The sequence below is a fragment of the Ranitomeya variabilis genome, chromosome 7 (assembly GCF_051348905.1).
Source record: "Ranitomeya variabilis isolate aRanVar5 chromosome 7, aRanVar5.hap1, whole genome shotgun sequence".
In the NCBI taxonomy this organism is placed as follows: domain Eukaryota; kingdom Metazoa; phylum Chordata; class Amphibia; order Anura; family Dendrobatidae; genus Ranitomeya; species Ranitomeya variabilis.
The window spans coordinates 44022077-44043055 of NC_135238.1; the positions used below are offsets into that span (position 1 = coordinate 44022077).

Consider the following 20979-nt stretch of genomic DNA (forward strand, 5'->3'; position numbering starts at 1 on the left):
GTCGGCACAAAAAAAAGTTCAAGTGAATGTTTTTTTGTCCGTCGCGTCTGCCATTATCTACCGCTCTTGTGCGGCCGAAACTCCGCCCCCTCCTCCCCGGACTTCAGAATGGGCAGCGGATGCGTTGAAAAACTGCATCCGCTGCCCACGTCGTGCACAAATTTCACAACGTGCATCAGTACGTCGGCCCAACGCATAGCGACAGACCCGTACCGACACAAGTGTGAAAGTAGCCTAAATGGTGAAAACAATTTCAAAGTTTGTTAAAAAAAATAAAAATTGCGCTATTTTTGATACCTGTAGCGTCTCCATTTTTCGTGATATTGTGATCAGATCGCCTGTATGTAGCAGAGTTCCCACTTGGTATGAGCGCCGACCACCGGGCGGCACTCATAACAATCCGGTAGTGACAACCATGGAGGTCTACTGGAGACCTCTGCTTGTCATGCCAATCCATCAACAACCCACAGTCATATGACACGGGCACCGATGGAAGGGATTTCCGGTGCACTTGCCAGAAAACCCATGTTAAATACTTTTGTCAGAGCTTGACTGCAGCATTTAACTAGTTAACAGCTGTGGGTGGATTGCGATTCTACTCACGGCTGTTAGAGGCATATGTCAGCTGTTCAAAACAGCTGACATGTGCCAGAAAAGATGTGGGCCCTGCTCCGGAGCCCACATCAACAGGAGGGATTCTGACGTGGACGTACTATTACGTCCGATGTCGGTAAGGGGATAATGACAAATGTCATGGATCTGCCATCAATGTCTATAGTTGGAAGAAAATCATAGCTGTGTAATATTCATACAGATCAGTATATACATTAATTTATAAGGCGTATACTGCATATAGAGAGCAAGAAACCTGCGAATTACAGCTGGGCACAAGCTTAGGTCAAATACATGAAAGTAATATAACACTATAATACTGCACCCCTGTATATACCCCCCGGTGTTCCTCACCTCCTATACTAAATATTCTGTGATTATACATAATAGACTCAGATACGCCGCTGAGACCCACGGCTCAGATACATGGCTGTGATACACGGGTCAGACATACGACACAAATACATAGCTGCTAGATATTAATTGAATTCTTTATTGGCTTCATACAAGATATCACATGTAGACATTCCCACCATGATGATGATGATGATGATGGGTCCTGGACTCACAGAGAGTCGTCCGTCAATGCTCAGGAGAGGAAAAACCCCCAGTGGAGGAAACCTCTAGGGAACCATGCATGACGTGCCCTTCCCTAGGGCGGTGCTGGATCATAGACTCTACATGCCGTTTATAGACATGGAGTCACTTCTGGGCCTTTTTGGGAAATCCGCTGATCCTGCCGTTCTGCAGGCAGGATATTAGATGAGTCCTCATCTTCTGATGCTGGAACTCAGCTGTGGGTTCACCACCATCTGCCATAAGTTCGTAGGCAAATGCTATAGCATATAAGCCACAGTCGTAGCTGTTCTTCTGCTGAGCCACATTGATAAACCTCAGATTTTCAAGGGGATTGTTGACCACTGCACTGTACATGTTGATAATCTGCTGACTGATGGATGGAGACAGATTCCTGGACTTCGAGCTGTCGGCCACAAAGATTTGGCCATTTTTATAGCAGGTTGTCAGCCAGTGCTCCCTCTCCTGATCATAGTGGATTTGTACAGCATTCTGCAGTATGCCGTACCCTGGTACCATAAGAGCGCAGGGGGGCTGCAGGCCATCAAAACCCACAAACTGACTCTGCAGCAGGTCCTGGGCCATGATGATGATATCGTCACTCAGGTAGCCTTTCTTCCCTTTGCTCTGCAGGATGGTTAAGAGCTGTGGAGACAGGTTGTTCATCTCCGGGGTTACTTCTCTAAGTTAATCAATAAATCCAAGAAATGTGATGTCACTAGTAGTGCTACAGAATTCAGCTGGGATCTTAGTAATCGACAGGGATCTTCTTGTCAAGACTTCAGCTCTGTAGTCGTTTATCAACCCTAAAATGAGCAATAGATCGGTCAGATTTTATTCTTTTATTTTTAGGCAGGAAATGTTTGTTATAACCTCAGAATACTTACAGTAATATCTGGTGAATTCCCGATGGAAATGAGATTTCTAATCCAAACAAACTTTATACTTGAAGTTTTCAACGCTCAACAAGTAAAACTTTGAGAACCTTCCAGCAGCAGAGAATTATTCCACCTGTAATATAAGGAACAGATGAGTTTTACCATTTTATTTCTCAGTTCTGTGTGTAGAGCCCGGGTCGGACTGGCCATGGGCGTGGGGAGCAGTGAATATTCATTTCTCTTTAGCCGCAGCAGTCGGCTCCGTCCTCCTGTCACCTGCTGCTCCACCTCTGCTGCCACCCAGCGTGCACCGCTTTCAACTGTATCGGCATCATAGGTGCAATAATAGAGGAGAGGGCGTCAGTTGACGCTCCCTGCCTCATCATTCCCCTCTGCCTCTGACACAGCCGGAGCGCGATGACATCACTTCGTACTGTGTGCCGGGCAGATGGCAGTGCAGCTGCTGAGACTGGAGCAGAGTCTGGAACTGCGGGGGAATGAGGAGGAGAGGTGAAGATTATATATATATATACTAGACTGTGGCCCAATTCTAATGCATCGGGTATTCTAGAATATGCATGTCCCCGTAGTATATGGACAATGATGATTCCAGAATTCGCGGCAGACTGTGCCCGTCGCTGATTGGTCGAGGCAACCTTTATGACATAATCGTCGCCATGGCAACCATTATGACATCTACGTTGATAGGGGGGCTTCATTATACCCTATGAGGGGACTGCATTAAACCCTACAAAGGGGGCTACATTACATTCTAAGGGGACTGCATTATACTCTGAGGGGGCTACATTATACTTTACGCGGAGGCTACATTATATTCTATGCAGGGGCTGCATTATATTATATGAGGGGGCTACATTATATTCTATGGGAGTTTGCATTATACACTGTGAGGGGGCTGCAGTATATTCTATGGGGGGCTGCATTATAGTATTTGAGGGGGCTACATTATATTCTATGAGGGGACTGCATTATCCCCTATGAAGGGGCTGCATTATACTCTATGAGGGGCTGCATTATACTATATGAGGGCTGAATTATATTCTATGAGGGGGCTACATTATATTATATGAGGGGGCTACATTATACTCTATGAGAGGGATGTATTATACTCTATGAGGGGGCTGCATTATATTCTATGAGGGGGCTGCATTATATTCTATGAGAGGGCTACCCCAACCCCTGCTATATCATTAACACATCTACCTTATATTATACCCTGATACAAGTGTGTTCTTGTATTTATTTCTATGTAGTGACATAGTGGGCCCCAAGAATGATTTTCTGTTCTGGGCTCAAGGTGCTCCAGTCCGACGCTGTGTGCAGCGATCGTCCATTCGGTCACCACAAACCTATTAATTCACACAAGTTTTATTTCAGATCTAAACCAAATAATTTTCAGCTTTAGGCCACGTTCACATGCTCAGTATTTGGTCAGTATTTTCCAGCAGTAAGAAATGCTTTAATGGCCATCAGACACCCGACAATCAGCCAACAAGTAGCCGAATGATAGTGGTTAAATTCGGGAGGTTGTCAGGTGCAATTCTGGCCTAACTCAGTGGTCAGTGCCGACAGCCGTGGTCCGGCCTCCTCCACTTATCTAATTAGTGTAAGAAGATGGACCCTGGAGGTGGCAGCTCCTCTGCCATTATACTCACTCTACAGATGTCCGGCTCTGCGGGGTCCTGTGCACGCTGATGTTCTCTTCTCAGCTTATGTAGGTGGTGACTGACGTCCCCTCTGTGGTCCTGGACCAGACAGCCAGGAGCTGACGTCCCCTCTGTGGTCCTGGACCAGACAGCCAGGAGCTGACGTCCCCTCTGTGGTCCTGGACCAGACAGCCAGGAGCTGACGTCCCCTCTGTGGTCCTGGACCAGACAGCCAGGAGCTGACGTCCCCTCTGTGGTCCTGGACCAGACAGAGTCAGGAGGGAGATCTGAAAGGGAGGAGAAAACATTGGAGCCATATTACACAGTGCTATAATCCCTGGTGCAGCCCCCCTGCCCCATACAGGTAGAGCGCTGGCTGCCATTATTATTACTACTATTTATTAATAAAGGAAATCTCCCCTCGTCCCCCTGTAAATTGCTGGACACTGATATTTGCTCCCTGGTTTTCTCGCGGCGATTCCTACTCTTATATCCGGCCACTGAGGACTGGATTTGTTTCATGAATTGTAAATAAAAATATTCACGAAAATGTTTTTTCTGTTGTATTGTGCCGTGATTTGTGCCGGACGAGTTACTCATCAAAACATCGCATGTTCCCCATCATGGTATCAGTAAAAACGACAGCTCAGGGTGCAAAAAATAATCCTTCACCCAACCCCAAATCACGAAAAAAGAAACCGCTACGGGTGCCAGAAAATGGCAACAAACGCAAAAAGTGTTTTCATACAAAATTCAAGAATACATGAAAAAATAATAATAAGAAAGCTTCTAGTTAGAACCTGAAGACCCACCTCTTCCGACAAGCCTACAACCTGCAGTAACCACCGATCGACCAAACCGCTGCATGACCAGCTCTATCCTCACCTACTGTATCCTCACCCATCCCTTGTAGATTGTGAGCCCTCGCGGGCAGGGTCCTCTCTCCTCCTGTACCAGTTGTGACTTGTATTGTTCAAGACTATTGCACTTGTTTTTATTATGTATACCCCTCCTCACATGTAAAACGCCATGGAAAAAATGGCGCTATAACAATAAATAATAATAGTTTCATAAATAACAACACAAAATAGACTTACCTCCAGATGTAGAAGTCCTCAGTCAGTAATCTTCAGGAAAATCCAGAAGTATCCTCTAATACAGTTTCGCTATTCCACAAGTAAATCGCTAATCTCACAAGGAGAAGATCTAGGTACAGTGTTGTCAGGAGACAGACATATACCAAGTCTGAGCCAGTGAGATGGAACCGAGGGTTTTTAAGGTTCCGCTCTATTGTGACATCATCACTCACCTGTGTGACATCACTGCCCGCTTCCATATAAGGTAAGAGATGATGTCACAATGCAGCGGAATAACCAATACTTTTTCTCTCACTATCGGCCTCTTATAAAGCAGCTGATAATGATGGAGGCACAAATAGGGATGAATGAAATAACATCCTGGTGGTTTCCAGGTGTTCGATTACAGCCGGTGGTTACAGAGGTTTGGCTGAGCGTTTCCCATTTCCAGTTCTCATCATATGACATTATAACATATTTACTCTTTTCTGACAGTTTCTTTTATCTTCTCATTCTCTCTATAAAGATACATTGAACTATATAATCTGATGCTCAGGATAAAGTCTTCAAGCATTTGGTGTCATTATTGGATTTTCTCACATTTCCACTGATAGGGGGCAGTGTTCTGGGAATTGTCATCATGTGATTCCAGGCCAACCATCACCAGGACCTCATGTCCTCATACAGTCTATTGGATGGATGATAACATTAGTCAAAGGGGCATTTCCATGATAGAAGTGATGACAGGACATGTGCTAATATGTTTGTAAAACGATCGACAAACACAAATTCGGCACAAATGTGGCACATTCGGATTTGTGATCGGTAATAATTGTGTTGCCACTAAAGTATTTTAAAGTAGATGATAAATAGATAGATAGATAAAAAGCCGGCAATTCATGTGCTGCATACAGTAAAATCACAGAGTGACAGGTTAGAATAGATATACAGTATACACATAGATATATAGATGTCAGTGACACACACAGATATATGTATAAATATTATATAGATAAAAGAAAAGCCGGTAATTCAGCAGCCACGTACTCTAAAATGACACCGGGACCCGACAGTCTAGAAGAGATGGATTACACACATAGATACAGATATATGGGTTATACACACAGCGCGGTGGTGCAGTGGATAGCACAGCAGCCTTGCAGCGCTGGAGTCCTGGGTTCAAGCCCCACTAAGGACAACATCTGCAAAGAGTTTGTATGTTCTCTCCGTGTTTCCATGGGTTTCCTCCCACATTCCAAAGACATACTGATAAGGAATTTAGATTGTAACAGGGACAGTGACGATAATGTGTGCAAACCTGTAAAGCGCTGCGGAATATGTTAGCGCTATATAAAGATATAAAAATATATTTATAAAAAATAAAGATTATTTATTACACAGAATAGATAGATATATAGATGTCAGTGACATATACAATTAGTACAGTGTGTGTGCAGCTTTCTGTACATGTTGTGAGGGGTTGACACACTCCGCTGCTTTCCCAGGTAGACAGAGGAAACGTTCTGGTAGATGATCACCTGCTGGTTTATTGTGGATAGCATAAACCTTGGCGGGTTCAGCAAAATAAACCGAGCCTTGCTGGCATAAAGGTAAAACAAAGAAAACAGCCCATATGAGTCCTTTCCCTGCAGGATTCCCCTGCAGTTGACCCGCACAGTTGGAGTTCCTGCTTCTCCTAAGAGACACTGCCTGATTCTCGTTACCAGGTATATAACATCCCATGTGAGTTCGTCCATGCGGGACATTGGGTACGCGTCAACACTGGACACCTCATTGAGCCTGCAGTAGTCATTACAAAATCGCTACTCGCCATTGGGCTTCGATACGAGGACGATGGGACTTGACCAGCTACTTCTTGATTCCTCTATCACCCCGAGGTCCAGCATTCTCTTCACCTCCTTGCAGATTATCTCCTGGTGTGGTTCGGGGATTCTGTAGGGTTTGAGGTTTACCCTTACATGTGGGTTTACCATTACATTACTGTAATAATTGTATATGTCACTGACATCTCCGGTACCGTTTTTTTCAGGTACCGGAAATATTAGGACTAGTGATGAGCGAGCAGAAAATGCTCGGGTGCTTGTTGCTCGTGTCGAGCAGATTGGAATGCTTGGGTGCTCAACATGAGCAACGAGCCCAATATAAGCCTAGAAAACCTGAGTTTTTTTGCCGTGACACCCCCCCTCCCCCCGGAGGTCTTTTCCAGGAATCAGAAATCTATGGGAACAGTTCTCAAATTACACGGGAACATAATGGGGAAGACCTCTAGAAGCATTTCTGACTCCCAGGTCACTGTTGTGAACAATGTTGTCAGAGTCTTACGCCACTTTTACAGGCGCACATTAAAACATACAAAAATGAAACCAAAATGGATTTTCCTGGGAAATATGTTGAGGTACATCCTTTCCAGGGTAACGACTTGTATATTAGGCAAAATAAATAACCCAAAACAAAAATGTTCCTCCACCACTTGAGCTATGTTCACACGCAGCGTTTTTGATGATTTTTTCATTTTTGCATTCACTGGGAAATGTTATTGTCTCCATAGACAATATGGAGAGGAGTCTGTTGTGAATTCCGCTCTTGGGCTCCCTCTGGTGGCTGTAAGTGGCACTTTTGTGAGTTCTGCTCTTGGGCTCCCTCCGGTGGTTTTGAGTGGAACTGCTGCTCCTTGGATTTAGCAGTCAGCAGCTGCTTCCACTGATCGTCTTTCTGGCTCGGCTATTTATCCTGGCTCTATCCTTCAGCCTGGGCCAGTTGTCAATGGTTCCTGGTTAGATCCACATCTCTGCTTGGATTTCCCTGATATTCTTACCAGTTCAGCAAAGATAAGTCCTTGCTTGTTCTTTTGCTGTCCACATATTGTGGACTTAATCATTCAGCTCTTTCTATGTTTTTTCTTGTCCAGCTTGTCAGTATGGATTTATTCAGTTAAGCTGGAAGCTCTGGAAAGCAGATTTACCCTCCACACCTTTAGTCAGGTGTGGAGATTTTTGTAAACTCTGTGGTGGATTTTATTTCGGATCTTCCTGTTTCCCAGAAGATGTCTGTTATCTGGGTGGGCCAGTTGTACAACCACCGGAGGGAGCCCAAGAGCAGAACTCACAAAAGTGCCACTTACAACCACCGGAGGGAGCCCAAGAGCGGAATTCACAACAGGAGTCTTCTGCTCACTGAGCAGACGCTCAATGGGATAGATGAGGTGGGAATGGTAGGATGGAGCTGCAGGACAGTGAAGTAGCAAGCTGGGTGACAGGAAGCGGGGTAGAGGGAAGAGTGTCAGGGAGGCTAGTCCTGATCTGGCACACCCCAATAAGTTTGCTAAGTTGGCAGATGAGGGGGGTGCCAGTACAGTGGTAGCACTGCTGCAGCCAGGCATGTCATCTGAAAGCCGGAGGAGTGACTGCTCCAGTAAGGGGGGAAATAGGAGAGCAGGGCAGGCCAGACAGGTACTGGTAGTGGGGGACTCAATTATTAGGGGAACAGATAGGGCAATCTGTCACAAAGACAGGGATCGTTGGACGGTATGCTGCCTACCTGGCGCTCGAGTCCGACACATCGCTGATCGGGTGGACAGATTACTGGGAGAGGCTGGTGAGGACCCAGCGGTCATGGTGCACATTGGCACAAATGACAAAGTTAGAGGTAAGTGGAAGGTCATTAAAGACGATTTCAGGGAATTAGGCTGCAAGCTTAAAGCACGGACCTCCAGCGTGGTATTTTCCAAAGTACTGCCTGTACCACGTGCCACGCCAGAGAGGCAACGGGAGATTAGGGAGGTTAATAAGTGGCTCAAGGATTGGTGTAGGAAGGAGGGGTTTGGGTTCCTACAGAACTGGGCCGACTTCTCAGTTGGCTACAGGCTCTACGCTAGGGACGGGCTGCACCTCACTGGGGAAGGTGCAGCTGTGCTGGGGGAGAAAATGGCTAGAAGGTTGGAGGAGTATTTAAACTAGGGATTGGGGGAGGGTGTTCATTTTATAGGAGGGGAAGATAGTGCAGATAGAGACCTGGGCACAAATAAGGAAGTTGGGGGTGGCATGGAAGGTGGGGTTAGAACAGTTAATAATTTAAGAAAGAATAGAGGTACAGAGAGGAACATCAAGTGCATGTATACTAATGCCAGAAGCTTTGCCAACAACATGGAGAAAGTAGAACTAATGTTGTTGGAGCATAATTATGACATGGTGGGGATATCTGAGACGTGGCTGGATGAGAGCCATGACTGGGCTGTTAAGTTGCAGGGCTATAGTCTGTTCAGAAATGACCGTACATATAAGCGATGGGGTGGGGTGTGTCTGTATGTAAAATTGTCCTTAAAACCCATCCGGCGTGATAATATAGGTGAATCTAATGAAAATGTAGAGTCTCAGTGGGTGGGGATAAGGGGAGGGGGAAAAATAAAATAAATTACTGATAGGGGTTTGTTATAAATCTCCAAAAATAATGGAAGCAATGGAGAATATCCTCGTAAAGCAAATAGATGAAGCTGCGACTCAAGGAGAAGTCATTATTATGGGGGACTTCAACTACCCTGAAATAGATTGGGGAACAGAAACCTGCAGTTCCAGTAAAGGTGATCGGGGTCTGACAACTATGAGAGACAATTACCTTTCACAACTGGTTCAGGACCCAACAAGAAGGGGGGCACTGCTAGACCTAATATTAACCAACAGGCCAGACCGCATATCAAATATAAGGGTTGGGGGTCACTTGGGGAATAGTGATCACAAAATAATAAGTTTTCATGTATCCTTTAATAAGATTGGTAGTAGGGGGGTGACAAGGACACTAAACTTCAGGAGGGCAAATTTCCAACGGATAAGAGAGGATCTTGGTGCAATTAACTGTGATGATATCCTGAGTAGTGTTGAGCATTCCGATACCGCAAGTATCGAGTATCGGCCGATATTTGCTGTATCGGAATTCCGATACCGAGATACGATACTTTTGTGGTATTGGGAATCGGAAGTTCCCAGTGTATGGTTCCTAGGGTCTGAAGGAGAGGAAACTCTCCTTCAGGCCCTGGGATCCATATCCATGTAAAAAATAAAGAATTAAAATAAAAAATAGGGATATACTCACCCTCTGACGCGCCCTGGTAGTAACCGGCAGGCTGCTTTGCTTAAAATGAGCGCGTTCAGCACCTTCCATGACGCCACGGCTTCTGATTGGTCGCGTGCCGCTCATGTGACCACCAGGCGACCAATCACAAGCCGTGACGTCATTCTCAGGTCCTAAATTCCTAATTCTAGGAATTTAGGACCTGAGAATGACGTCACGGCTTGTGATTGGTCGCCTGGCGGTCACATGAGCGGCACGAGACCAATCAGAAGCCGTGACGTCATGGAAGGTGCTGAACGCGCTCATTTTAAGCAAAGAAGGCTGCCGGTTACCAGCGGTGATGTCCAGGGGCCTCCGGACAGGTGAGTATATCAATATTTTTTATTTTAATTCTTTATTTTACACAGTAATATGGATCCCAGGGCCTGAAGGAGAGTTTCCTCTCCTTCAGACCCTGGGAACCATCAGGATACTGTCCGATACTTGGTGTCCCATTGACTTGCATGGGTATCGGAATCGGCGAGATCCGATACTTTGCCGGTATCGGCCGATACTTTCCGATACCGATACTTTCAAGTATCGGACGGTATCGCTCAACACTAATCCTGAGACATAAAAATACACAAAGAAAATGGGAGACGTTTATTAGCATCCTGGATAGGACCTGTGCACAGTATATACCGTATGGGAATAAACATACTAGAAATAGGAGGAAACCAATATGGCTAAATAGAGCTGTAAGGGGCGCAATAAGGGACAAAAAGAAAGCATTTAGAGAATTAAAGGAAGTAGGTAGTGAGGAGGCATTAAATAAATACAGAAAATTAAATAAATTCTGTAAAAAGCAAATCAAGGCAGCAAAGATTGAGACAGAGAGACTCATTGCCAGAGAGAGTAAAAATAATCCCAAAATATTCTTTAACTACATAAATAGTAAGAAACTAAAAAATGAAAGTGTTGGCCCCCTTAAAAATAGTCTGGGGGAAATGGTGGATGAGGATGAGGAAAAAGCCAATATGCTAAATGACTTTTTTCATCAGTATTAACACAAGAAAATCCCATGGCGACAATATGATCAGTGATAACAAAAATTCCCCATTAAATGTCACCTGCTTAACCCAGCAGGAAGTACGGCGGCGTCTAAAAATCACTAAAATGGACAAATCTCCGGGCCCAGATGGGATCCACCCCTGAGTACTGCAGGAACTAAGTACTCTCATTGATAGACCATTATTTTTAATCTTTAAAGACTCCACAATAACAGGGTCTGTACCACAGGACTGGCGTATAGCAAATGTGGTGCCAATATTCAAAAAGGGGACAAAAACTGAACTCGGAAATTATAGGCCAGTAAGCTTCACCTCTACTGTGGGTAAAATCCTGGAGGGCATTCTAAGGCTATGTGCACACTTTGCGGTGTGCTCTGCGGGTTCTCCCACAGCGGAATCGATAAATCTGCAGGGCAAACCCGCTGCGGTTATCCCTGCAGATTTATCGCGGTTTGTTCCGCGGTTTCCGCTGCGGGTTTCCGCCTATACTATTGATGCTGCATGTGCAGCAATATGCAGCATCAATAGTATAATGTTAAAATAAAAAAATTGGCTATACTCACCCTCTCTGACGTCCCGATCTCCTCGGCGCTGCACTCGGCGGTCCGCTTCCAAAGATGCTGTGCCGAGAAGGACCCTTCGTGACGTCACGGTCATGTGACCGCGGCGTCATCACGGTCATGTGACCGCGACGTCACCGCAGGTCCTGTTCGCACATCAACCCAGACCGGACGCCGCGGGCAGCGCTGAGAGGTGAGTATAGCATTATTTTTTATTTTAATTCTTTTTTTTACACCCAAATATGGTTCCCAGGGCCTGGAGGAGAGTCTCCTCTCCTCCACCCTGGGTACCACCCGCACATTATCCGCTTACTTCCTGCAACGTGGGCACAGCCCCATGCGGGAAGTAAGCGGTTCAATGCTTTCCTATGGGTGCAGAATCGCAGCGATTCTGCACAAAGAAGTGACATGCTGCGGGTTGTAAACCGCTGCGTTTCTGCGCGGTTTTTCCCGCAGCATGTGCACTGCGGTTTGCGGTTTCCATAGGGTTTACATGTTAATGTAAACGCTATGGAAACTGCTGCGGACCCGCAGCATCAAAATCGCGGCGGTTCCGTGGTAAAAACCGCAAAGTGTGAACATGGCCTAAGGGATGCTATACTGGAGTATCTGAAGAGGAATAGCCTCATGACCCAGTATCAGCACGGGTTTACTAGGGACCGTTCCTGTCAGACTAATCTGATCAGCTTCTATGAAGAGGTAAGTTCCGGACTGGACCAAGGGAACCCAGTAGATGTAGTGTATATGGACTTTTCAAAAGCTTTTAAAACGGTGCCACACAAAAGGTTGATACATAAAATGAGAATAATGGGGATAGGGGAAAATATGTGTAAGTGGGTTGAGAGCTGGCTCAGGGATAGGAAACAAAGGGTGGTTATTAATGGAGCACACTCGGACTGGGTCGCGGTTAGCAGTGGGGTACCAAAGGGGTCAGTATTGGGCCCTCTTCTTTTTAACATATTTATTAATGACCTTGTAGGGGGCATTCAGAGTAGAATTTCAATATTCGCAGATGACACTAAACTCTGCAGGGTAATCAATACAGGGGAGGACAATTTTATATTACAGGATGATTTATGTAAACTAGAAGCTTGGGATGATAAATGGCAAATGAGCTTTAATGGGGATAAATGTAAGGTCATGCACTTGGGTAGAAGTAATAAGATGTATAACTATGTGCTTAATTCTAAAACTCTGGGCAAAACCGTCAATGAAAAAGACCTGGGTGGATGGGTGGATGACAAACTCATATTCAGTGGCCAGTGTCAGGCAGCTGCTACAAAGGCAAATAAAATAATGGGATGCATTAAAAGAGGCATAGATGCTCATGAGGAGAACATAATTTTACCTCTATACAAGTCACTAGTTCGACCACACTTAGAATACTGTGCACAGTTCTGGTCTCCGGTGTATAAGAAATGCATAGCTGAACTAGAGCGGGTGCAGAGAAGAGCAACCAAGGTTATTAGAGGACTGGGGGGTCTGCAATACCAAGATAGGTTATTACACTTGGGGCTGTTTAGTTTGGAAAAACGAAGACTAAGGGGTGATCTTATGTTAATGTATAAATATATGAGGGGACAGTACAGAGACCTTTCTGATGATCTTTTTAATCATAGACCTGAGACAGGGACAAGGGGGCATCCTCTACGTCTGGAGGAAAGAAGGTTTAAGCATAATAACAGACGCGGATTCTTCCTCTGGATCAACATGTTAGAGCATGTTAGGTTAGGCTATGGGTTGGACTAGATGGACTTAAAGGGAACCTATCACCCCGTTTTTTCGGCATGAGATAAAAATACTGTTAAATAGGGCCTGAGCTGTGCATTACAATAGTGTAGTTTGTGGACCCCGATTCCCCACCTATGCTGCCGAAATACGTTACCAAAGTAGTCGTTTTCGCCTGTCAATCAGGCTGGTCAGGTCGGATGGGCGTGGTGTCTTCCCCCAGATATTGCGTAGTTTTCTGTTGGTGGCGTAGTGGTGTGCGCATGTCCAAGGTCCTGAATCCTGCACAGGGGTGTGAAAATAGCAGCGATGTCCGTTATTCCATTGGTGGTCGGTGGGCGCGGCCATCTTCCTTTGGCCGCGCGTGCGCAGAAGCGGCGCTCTGCTGGCCGCGGCTTCAGGAAAATGGCCACCGCGATATCCATCTGCGCACGCACGGCTTCAGGAAAATGGCCGCGGGATGCCGCGCGTGCGCAGATGGATATCGCGGCGGCCATTTTCCTGAAGCCGCGGCCAGTAGAGCGCCGCGGCCAGCAGAGCGCCGCTTCTGCGCACGTGCGGCCAAAGGAAGATGGCCGCGCCCACCGACCACCAATGGAATAACGGACATCGCTGCTATTTTCACACCCCTGTGCAGGATTCGGGACCTTGGACATGCGCACACCACTACGCCACCAACGGAAAACTACGCAATATCTGGGGGAAGACACCACGCCCATCCGACCTGACCAGCCTGATTGACAGGCGAAAACGACTACTTTGGTAACGTATTTCGGCAGCATAGGTGGGGAATCGGGGTCCACAAACTACACTATTGTAATGCACAGCTCAGGCCCTATTTAACAGTATTTTTATCTCATACCGAAAAAACGGGGTGATAGGTGCCCTTTAAAGTCTTCATTCAACCTTAATAACTATGTAACTATGTAACCTTAGCTGGCCATGTGGTGTGTGACACATCATCAGACACATCCCGTTTCAGTTATGAAGGAGGGACTGTTAAAGGAGGAGGGCCATTAGGCGGACTTTAATCTTCTTAAAGGGACAGCAGTTTGTCCTCCCTATTCTTAGAGAGCCATCAGCTGGCTGGGCTTGGTTGTTCCCATTATTAAACAGTGTGTCTCCTGTACTATTATTGACTGTGCATTGAATGCAAGGCATGACTCAAATTTAGGCGCACCTCAATAGCCCATTGAACAGACGTCCTGGATGGCCAAATGAAACCAAAGTTCCCATTCTTATTTATTTGGTACTGCCATACTGCTTGCCCATGCATTGAATGCAAGGCCTGGTCTGCCCCAAAGTTTATCGCACCCCAAAAACAGTTTGAAGAGACATGGTGGATGGCCACATGAAACCAAAGTTCCCATTATTAGATTTTTTTTACTTTCCTACAGTTTGCCCATGAATTGAATGCAAGGCCTGCTCCAAATTGGGACGCACCCCAGTATCCCAAAAAACAGACGTCCTGGAAGGCCCCATGAAACCAACGTTCCCATTATTAGAAAGTTGGTACTCTCATGCTGTTTGCCTATGCAGTGAATTGCAGTGTTGAGCCTGAAGAACCTGCATTGGAGAATGTCAGTGTAGAGGCTGAAGAACTGGCAGTGGAGAATTGCATTGTTGAAGCTGACAACCAACAAAGTTCACATTATTAGGAAGTGGGTCTCCCATTCTGTTTGCCAATGCATTTAATCCAAGGTCTGGCCTGCACCAAAGTTACAGGAACCACCAAAACAATTTGAAGAGACGTGGTGCATGGCCACATGAAACCAAAGTTCCCATTATTATGATTTCTCTAGTCCCGTACAATTTGCCCATGAAGTGAATGCAAAGCCTGCTCCAAATTTGGATGCACCCCAATAACCCAAAAAACTGACGTCCTGGAAGGCCACATGAAACCAAAGTTCCCATTTTTCTTAATTTGCTACTCCCATAATGTTAGCCTATGCATTGAATGCAAGGCCTGCCCTGCCCCAAAGTTACATGCACCCCAATAACCCTTTGAACCGACGCAGTGGATGGCCACATGACACCAAAGTTCCCATTATTAGGAAGCTGGTACTCCCATACTGTTTGACTATGCAGTGAATTGCAGTGTTAAGCCTGAAGAACCTGCATTGGAGAATTGCAGAGTTGAGGATGAAGACCCAAAAGTGGAGAATTGCATTGTTGAAGCAGCGTAACAAACCCCTGCAGTTCCCATTATTAGGAACTGGGTCTCTCATACTGTTTGGCTATGCAGTGAATGCCAGACCTGCTCCAAATTTGCATGCACCCCAATCCCCCTAGGATGAAACGTGGAGGAGGGCTTCATAAAAAATAATGTGCCCCTGGGGGGTACACATCAACATGCTGTGTAAATATATTTGTTACGGGCATCATAAACACCCTTTAACACAATGTCCAATGAGAAAAAGTATCGTGCCCACACTGCTGCCTTATGCGATCATCTTACGGTGTGCCTTGTAAAGCTGCTCCAGTATAACTACCCACTCATCCATGCAAGGGCACTCCGGGTGCACAGCCAAAAAAGTACATAACAATCCAATGAAAAAAGAAAAGAAAAACTGTGTAAACATTTTTTTTATGGGCATCAAAAACACCCTTTAACACAATAACGTGGCTGTTCCATGACAGACTACGATCACCATGGTGATATAGTGGTGGTGGGTAGGGTTGAGCGAAATGGGTCAGGCATTTTCTGAAGTCGCCGAATTTTGGCAAAGTCGGGTTTCATGAAACCCGACCCGACCCCTGTGTGGGGTCAGCCATGAGGTCGGCGATCTTCTGAATCTGGTATCGGAACTCCGATACCGAGTTCCGATATGTTTGCGATATCGGAAATCGGTATCGGAATCCACATTTAAGTGTAAAATAAAGAATTAAAATAAAAAATATTGATATACTCACCTCTCCGACGCAGCCTGGACCTTACAGCTGGTAACCGGCAGCCTTCTTTGCTTAAAATGAGCGCGTTCAGGGCCTTAGATGACGTCACGGCTTGTGATTGGTCGCTTGGCGTTTACATGGGCGGCCGCGACCAATCACAAGCCGTGACGTCATCTAAGGCCCTGAACGCGCTCATTTTAAACAAAGAAGGCTGCCGGTTACCAGTGGTAAGGTCCAGGCTGCGTCGGAGAGGTGAGTATATCAATATTTTTTATTTTAATTCTTTATTTTACACATTAATATGGATCCCAGGGCCTGAAGGAGAGTTTCCTCTCCTTCAGACTCTGGGAACCATAGTATCCCATTGCACTGCATTGGGTTTCGTGTTTCGGCTGACCCCGACATTTTTATAGGATCGGCCGATTTCACTCGACCCGACTTTTGAGAAAGTCGGGTTTCGTGAAACCCGACCCGATCCTATAAAAATAAAAGTCGCTCAACCCTAGTGGTGGGTGATGAGGATGAAGAGAAGGAGAATGACAACAGAAAAAAAGTTGAAATCACGAAGTGTACTGTATACCCATGTTTGGGTGTAAAGAGGTGCATGGTAATAGCGTTAACAAAAAAAGACACTGTATTGGAGGTTATGTTTGGCTGATATCGCTCAGTGGTGTACAGAAGTCTGGCACAATCCATCCCTTGTTCATTTTTATAAGAGCCTGTCAGCATTTTCAGTTGACAGGTGGACGCGCTTATCAGTTATAATTCCCCCAGCGGCACTTAATACCCACTCTGACAAAATGCTAGCGGCAGGGCAGGCCAGGACCTCCAAGGCATTCAGAGCCAGTTCATGCCACGTGTCCAGCCTGGATACCCAATAATTATAAGGCATGGAGGTATCACGGAGGACTTTGGTTTGGCCAGCAAGGTACTCCCTCAGCATCTTCCAAAACTTTGCACTTCTTGTGAGAGTACCCCGTGCCTCAGGGCCTATACGATGTGGGGTCTGAGAAAACTCCCAGAACTTGAGCTGGATTGGAGTTGTCTCTTTCGCCTGTCGTCCTTGGTTGTGCAACGAACTGTGATGTCTGCTGCCAGCGTTTTCAGATGGGAATTTTTTAAATAATTCCGCAACAAGAGCCCTCTGGTCCTGCACCATTTTAGTACAGCTGTCTGACTCTGGAATATGAGATAGAAAGTTTTCTTTGTAGTGTGGGTCTAGAAGTGTCACCAACCAGTAATGACTGTCACCCAAACTTTTGAGAAAGCAAGGGTCACGTGAATGGCAACGTAACATAAACTCAGCCATGTGTGCAAGACTGCTAACAGGCAAGACTTCCGTGTCCTCACCAAGAGGATGACTGAAAATTCTGTCCTCCTCCTTCCTGTCCTCAGGCCATCCATGCTGAACAGACGGTATGACAGCTGTGCTAGTAGTACTATCTATTGCATGAAAGTAGCTCCTGTTCTTCCTCCGCCTCCTCCTCTTCCTCATTGTCACCCTATCCACGTTGAGATGAGATGTGGGTGGGCTGTGTGTATTCACCATGTATGGTTCCTTGCTCCATCTCATCAATCTCCGACTGCAACGCATCTTCTTTGATAGTGAGCAGAGAGCATTTCAGAGCAGAGAGAAGTGGGATGGTGATGCTAATTATTGTATCATCGCCACTCACCATCTTGGTGGAGTCCTCAAAGTTTTGGAGGATGGTACATATGTCTGACATCCATGTCCACTCCTGAGGTCTTATGTGTGGAGTCAAACAAACTGTCAGGTCCATTTCTTACTATTAGCCCGTATAAAAATTTAAAACTTGGGGCTGAAACAACATTTTAGTGGTAAAAATGTAATTAGTCTTTCTTCACTGCCCAAAGTTATTTTAATTCTGTGAGGCACATGTGGTGTCAATATGATCACTGCACCCCTAGATGCATTCATCAAGTGTGTAGTTTGGAAACTTAAATGACTTCATTGGGGTTTCTGCTGTTCTGGCACCTCAGGGGCTCTGCCAATGTGACATGGCACCTGCAAACCATTCTAGTAAGATCTAAACTCCAATATGGCGCTTCTTCCCTTCAGAACTTTGCATTGTGCCGGAAAAGTAGTTTTTGACCACATATGGGGTATCGGCGTACTCAGGACGAGTAACACAACAAATTCCACCATTCATTTTCTCCTATTATTCCTTTTGAAAATTAAAAACTTGTACCAAAAGAAAATTTTAGTGGAAAAAATGTTAACTTTCCATTTACTCAGCCTAATGTTATTCAATTCTGTGAATCAACTGAAGGATAAAAATGCTCACTACACCCCTAGATGAATTCCTCAAGAGTGTTAGTTTCCAAAATGGAGTCACTTGTGGGGTTTCTGCTGTTTTAACCTGTCAGGGGCTCGTCAAATGTGACATGGCAACCGCAATCTATTCCAGCCTAAATTGAGCTCCAGAATTCAGTTGGTGCTCCTTCCTTCCGAGACCTGGCGTGCGCCCAAACAGTAGTTTTCCAACACATACTGGGTATCAGTGTGCTCAGAATAAACTGCACCACAAATTGTATGGTCCATCTTATCCTGTTACCTTTGTGAAAATGAACAATTTGGGGCAAAACCAACACTTTTATGGCATAAGTTAATTTTTTTTCAATTTCGAGCCTCAACATTAGAAAATTCTATGAAGCCCCTCTGGGTTCAAGGTGCTCACACCTCTAAATATGTTCCTTGAGGGGTATAGTTTACAAAATAAGCTGACTTATCGGGAGTTTCCACAGTTTATGCACATAAGGGGCTCTGCAAACACTCTTGATTCCAGCCAATTTTCTGTTCAAAACGTTAAACGGTGCTCCTTCCGTTCCAACCTTTGCCGTGCACCCAAACAGCAGTTTTCCACTACATATGGGGTATTGGCGTACTCAGGAGAAATGATACAGCAAATTCTGGGGTCCATTTTCTCCTGTTGCCCTTGTATAAAAGTAATTTGGGTCAAAACCAACAATTTTATAAAGAAGAATAAAATGTTAATTTTTTTCCTTCTACATTGCTTTAATTCCTGTAAAGCACCTACAGGGTTAATAAACTTCTTGAATGTGATTTTGAGCACTTTGAGTGGTGCAGTTATTAGAACGGTGTCACTTTTGGGCATTTTCTGTCACATAGGCCCCTCAAATTCAATTAAAAATGTGAGGTGGTCCAAGAAAAAGGGCTTTTGTACATTTTGATGGAAAAATGAGAAATCGCTGATCAACCCCTTCTAACTTCCCAACAAAAAAATATGTTTCATAAATGATGCAGATGTAAAATAGACATGTGGGAAATGTTAGTTATTAACTATTTTGTGTGACATATCTCTATGGCTTAAGGGAATAAAACTTGAAAATTGCGAAAAGCTTAGAAACAAATAAAACCTTATACTTTCGCAAAAAAACGTATGCTAAACCTAAACAAAATATAGGCAACGGCCATGGCAGGGAGATAGAAAAAATAACAATATCTGGCAGTGCTGTTAGAAACCTTCAGTATTACCAAACACTAGTCACATTTGGCCTCTTTTACAAATTCTGGCAGTCAGGTTAGCGAGGAGAACGTGAAGGATGTTATGGCGTATGTGTGCTATTGCTCATCTTAAACACAGCAGGATAATGTAGCCTCTGACAGCGACATCATCAGCTGGAGTCAGCGTTTCTGCCGGGTTTACCTCCTCAGCCATCACATCGTTTAATGTTGTGCAGAGCAAAATGTCCAATCTGTTAATGATACCTGTTTCTTTTCTGTCCCAAAGTCCCCTAGCCAACAGCACCCTGGAGGTTGAGGAACATAATACACCAAAAAAATGTTCTTCTAGTTGAGATTTTGGAAGACATGATCAGTCAGCCTTTATTAGCAAATAGATCAATGGCTGCACTCAACTGTACTTAAGCAAGGAAATGTGCGATACATGAAATGTGAATAGCTTAATGGCTTGTGAAATCTATGAAAAAACACATGAGATGCTTAGCACAAGATTTGGCCAAAAAATGTGAGCCCATCCACCAAACATCAAGGTAATCTCAGATCGGATGGGTACCTGACCTGACTGCCTAGTGTGAACACTTACCTATGGCTAATTACATGGTAAAGCCTGCATTTATAGGAAGGTCAGAACCAACTGTGTTTGGATGTAGTTAAAATCACAGCATGGTGAATGCCCCGCCATAGGTAAGTGTTCACACTAGGCAGTCAAGTCAGGTACCCATCCGATCTGAGATTACCTTGATGTTTGGTGGATGGGCTCACATTTTTTGGCCAAATCTTGTGCTAAGCATCTCATGTGTTTTTCATAGATTTCACAAGCCATTAAGCTATTCACATTTCATGTATCGCACATTTCCTTGCTTAAGTACAGTTGAGTGCAGCCATTGATCTATTTGCTATGTAAGACTTTTTTGGTTATGCACCAGTTCAGACTAGATTGCTGTTCAGTCAGTCAGCCTTTATTGTCAGAAAATGATATGGAGGAGATGGGCATGACAATTTTAATGCCAATCTGTGTTGAAGTGGTAGGGACACTGTCAGTGGTAGTCACACATGGACTCAGGGAGCACCTCCTAGTAGGAACGAGTTGGGAGGGGGGGCGCTGGCCATTTCACACACACATATTCTTCCTCTCCTCTTGATCATCTTCCTCGTAACCAGTCTGCTCCACACACTCCTTCCTCTATCACCAGTGCATTGTCAGTTCTCATTTTATGTGCCCAAGAAACATGCGCTCAATCGTTCAGTTACATGGAAATGGTACTCCCATATGTCCAAGTTCACTACAGTTGGTGCCAGGCCTCCTCTTGAGAAAGAATTGTGTGAACTCAGGCTCTATGGAAGATACATA

At 45.1% G+C, this 20979-nt stretch overlaps 1 protein-coding gene and 1 long non-coding RNA gene across 2 annotated transcripts in view; one reads left to right on the top strand and one right to left on the bottom strand.

Moving 5' to 3' along the window:
• Positions 1-1265: 1265 nt before the first annotated feature.
• On the bottom strand, positions 1266-4974 carry LOC143784920 (uncharacterized). The gene is made up of 4 exons (XR_013217910.1): positions 4831-4974; positions 3743-4020; positions 2076-2199; positions 1266-1994 (listed from the first exon to the last, which is right to left on the bottom strand). It is a non-coding gene; the product is annotated as an uncharacterized LOC143784920 (long non-coding RNA).
• Positions 4975-4991: 17 nt separating this feature from the next.
• LOC143786205 (piwi-like protein 1) overlaps positions 4992-20979 on the top strand; it is a 98528-nt gene continuing 82540 nt past the window's right edge. The window contains exon 1 of the mRNA XM_077275493.1: positions 4992-5074. Within this exon, the coding sequence (XP_077131608.1) occupies positions 4992-5074 (83 nt within the window). The remainder of the gene's footprint in view (positions 5075-20979) is intronic.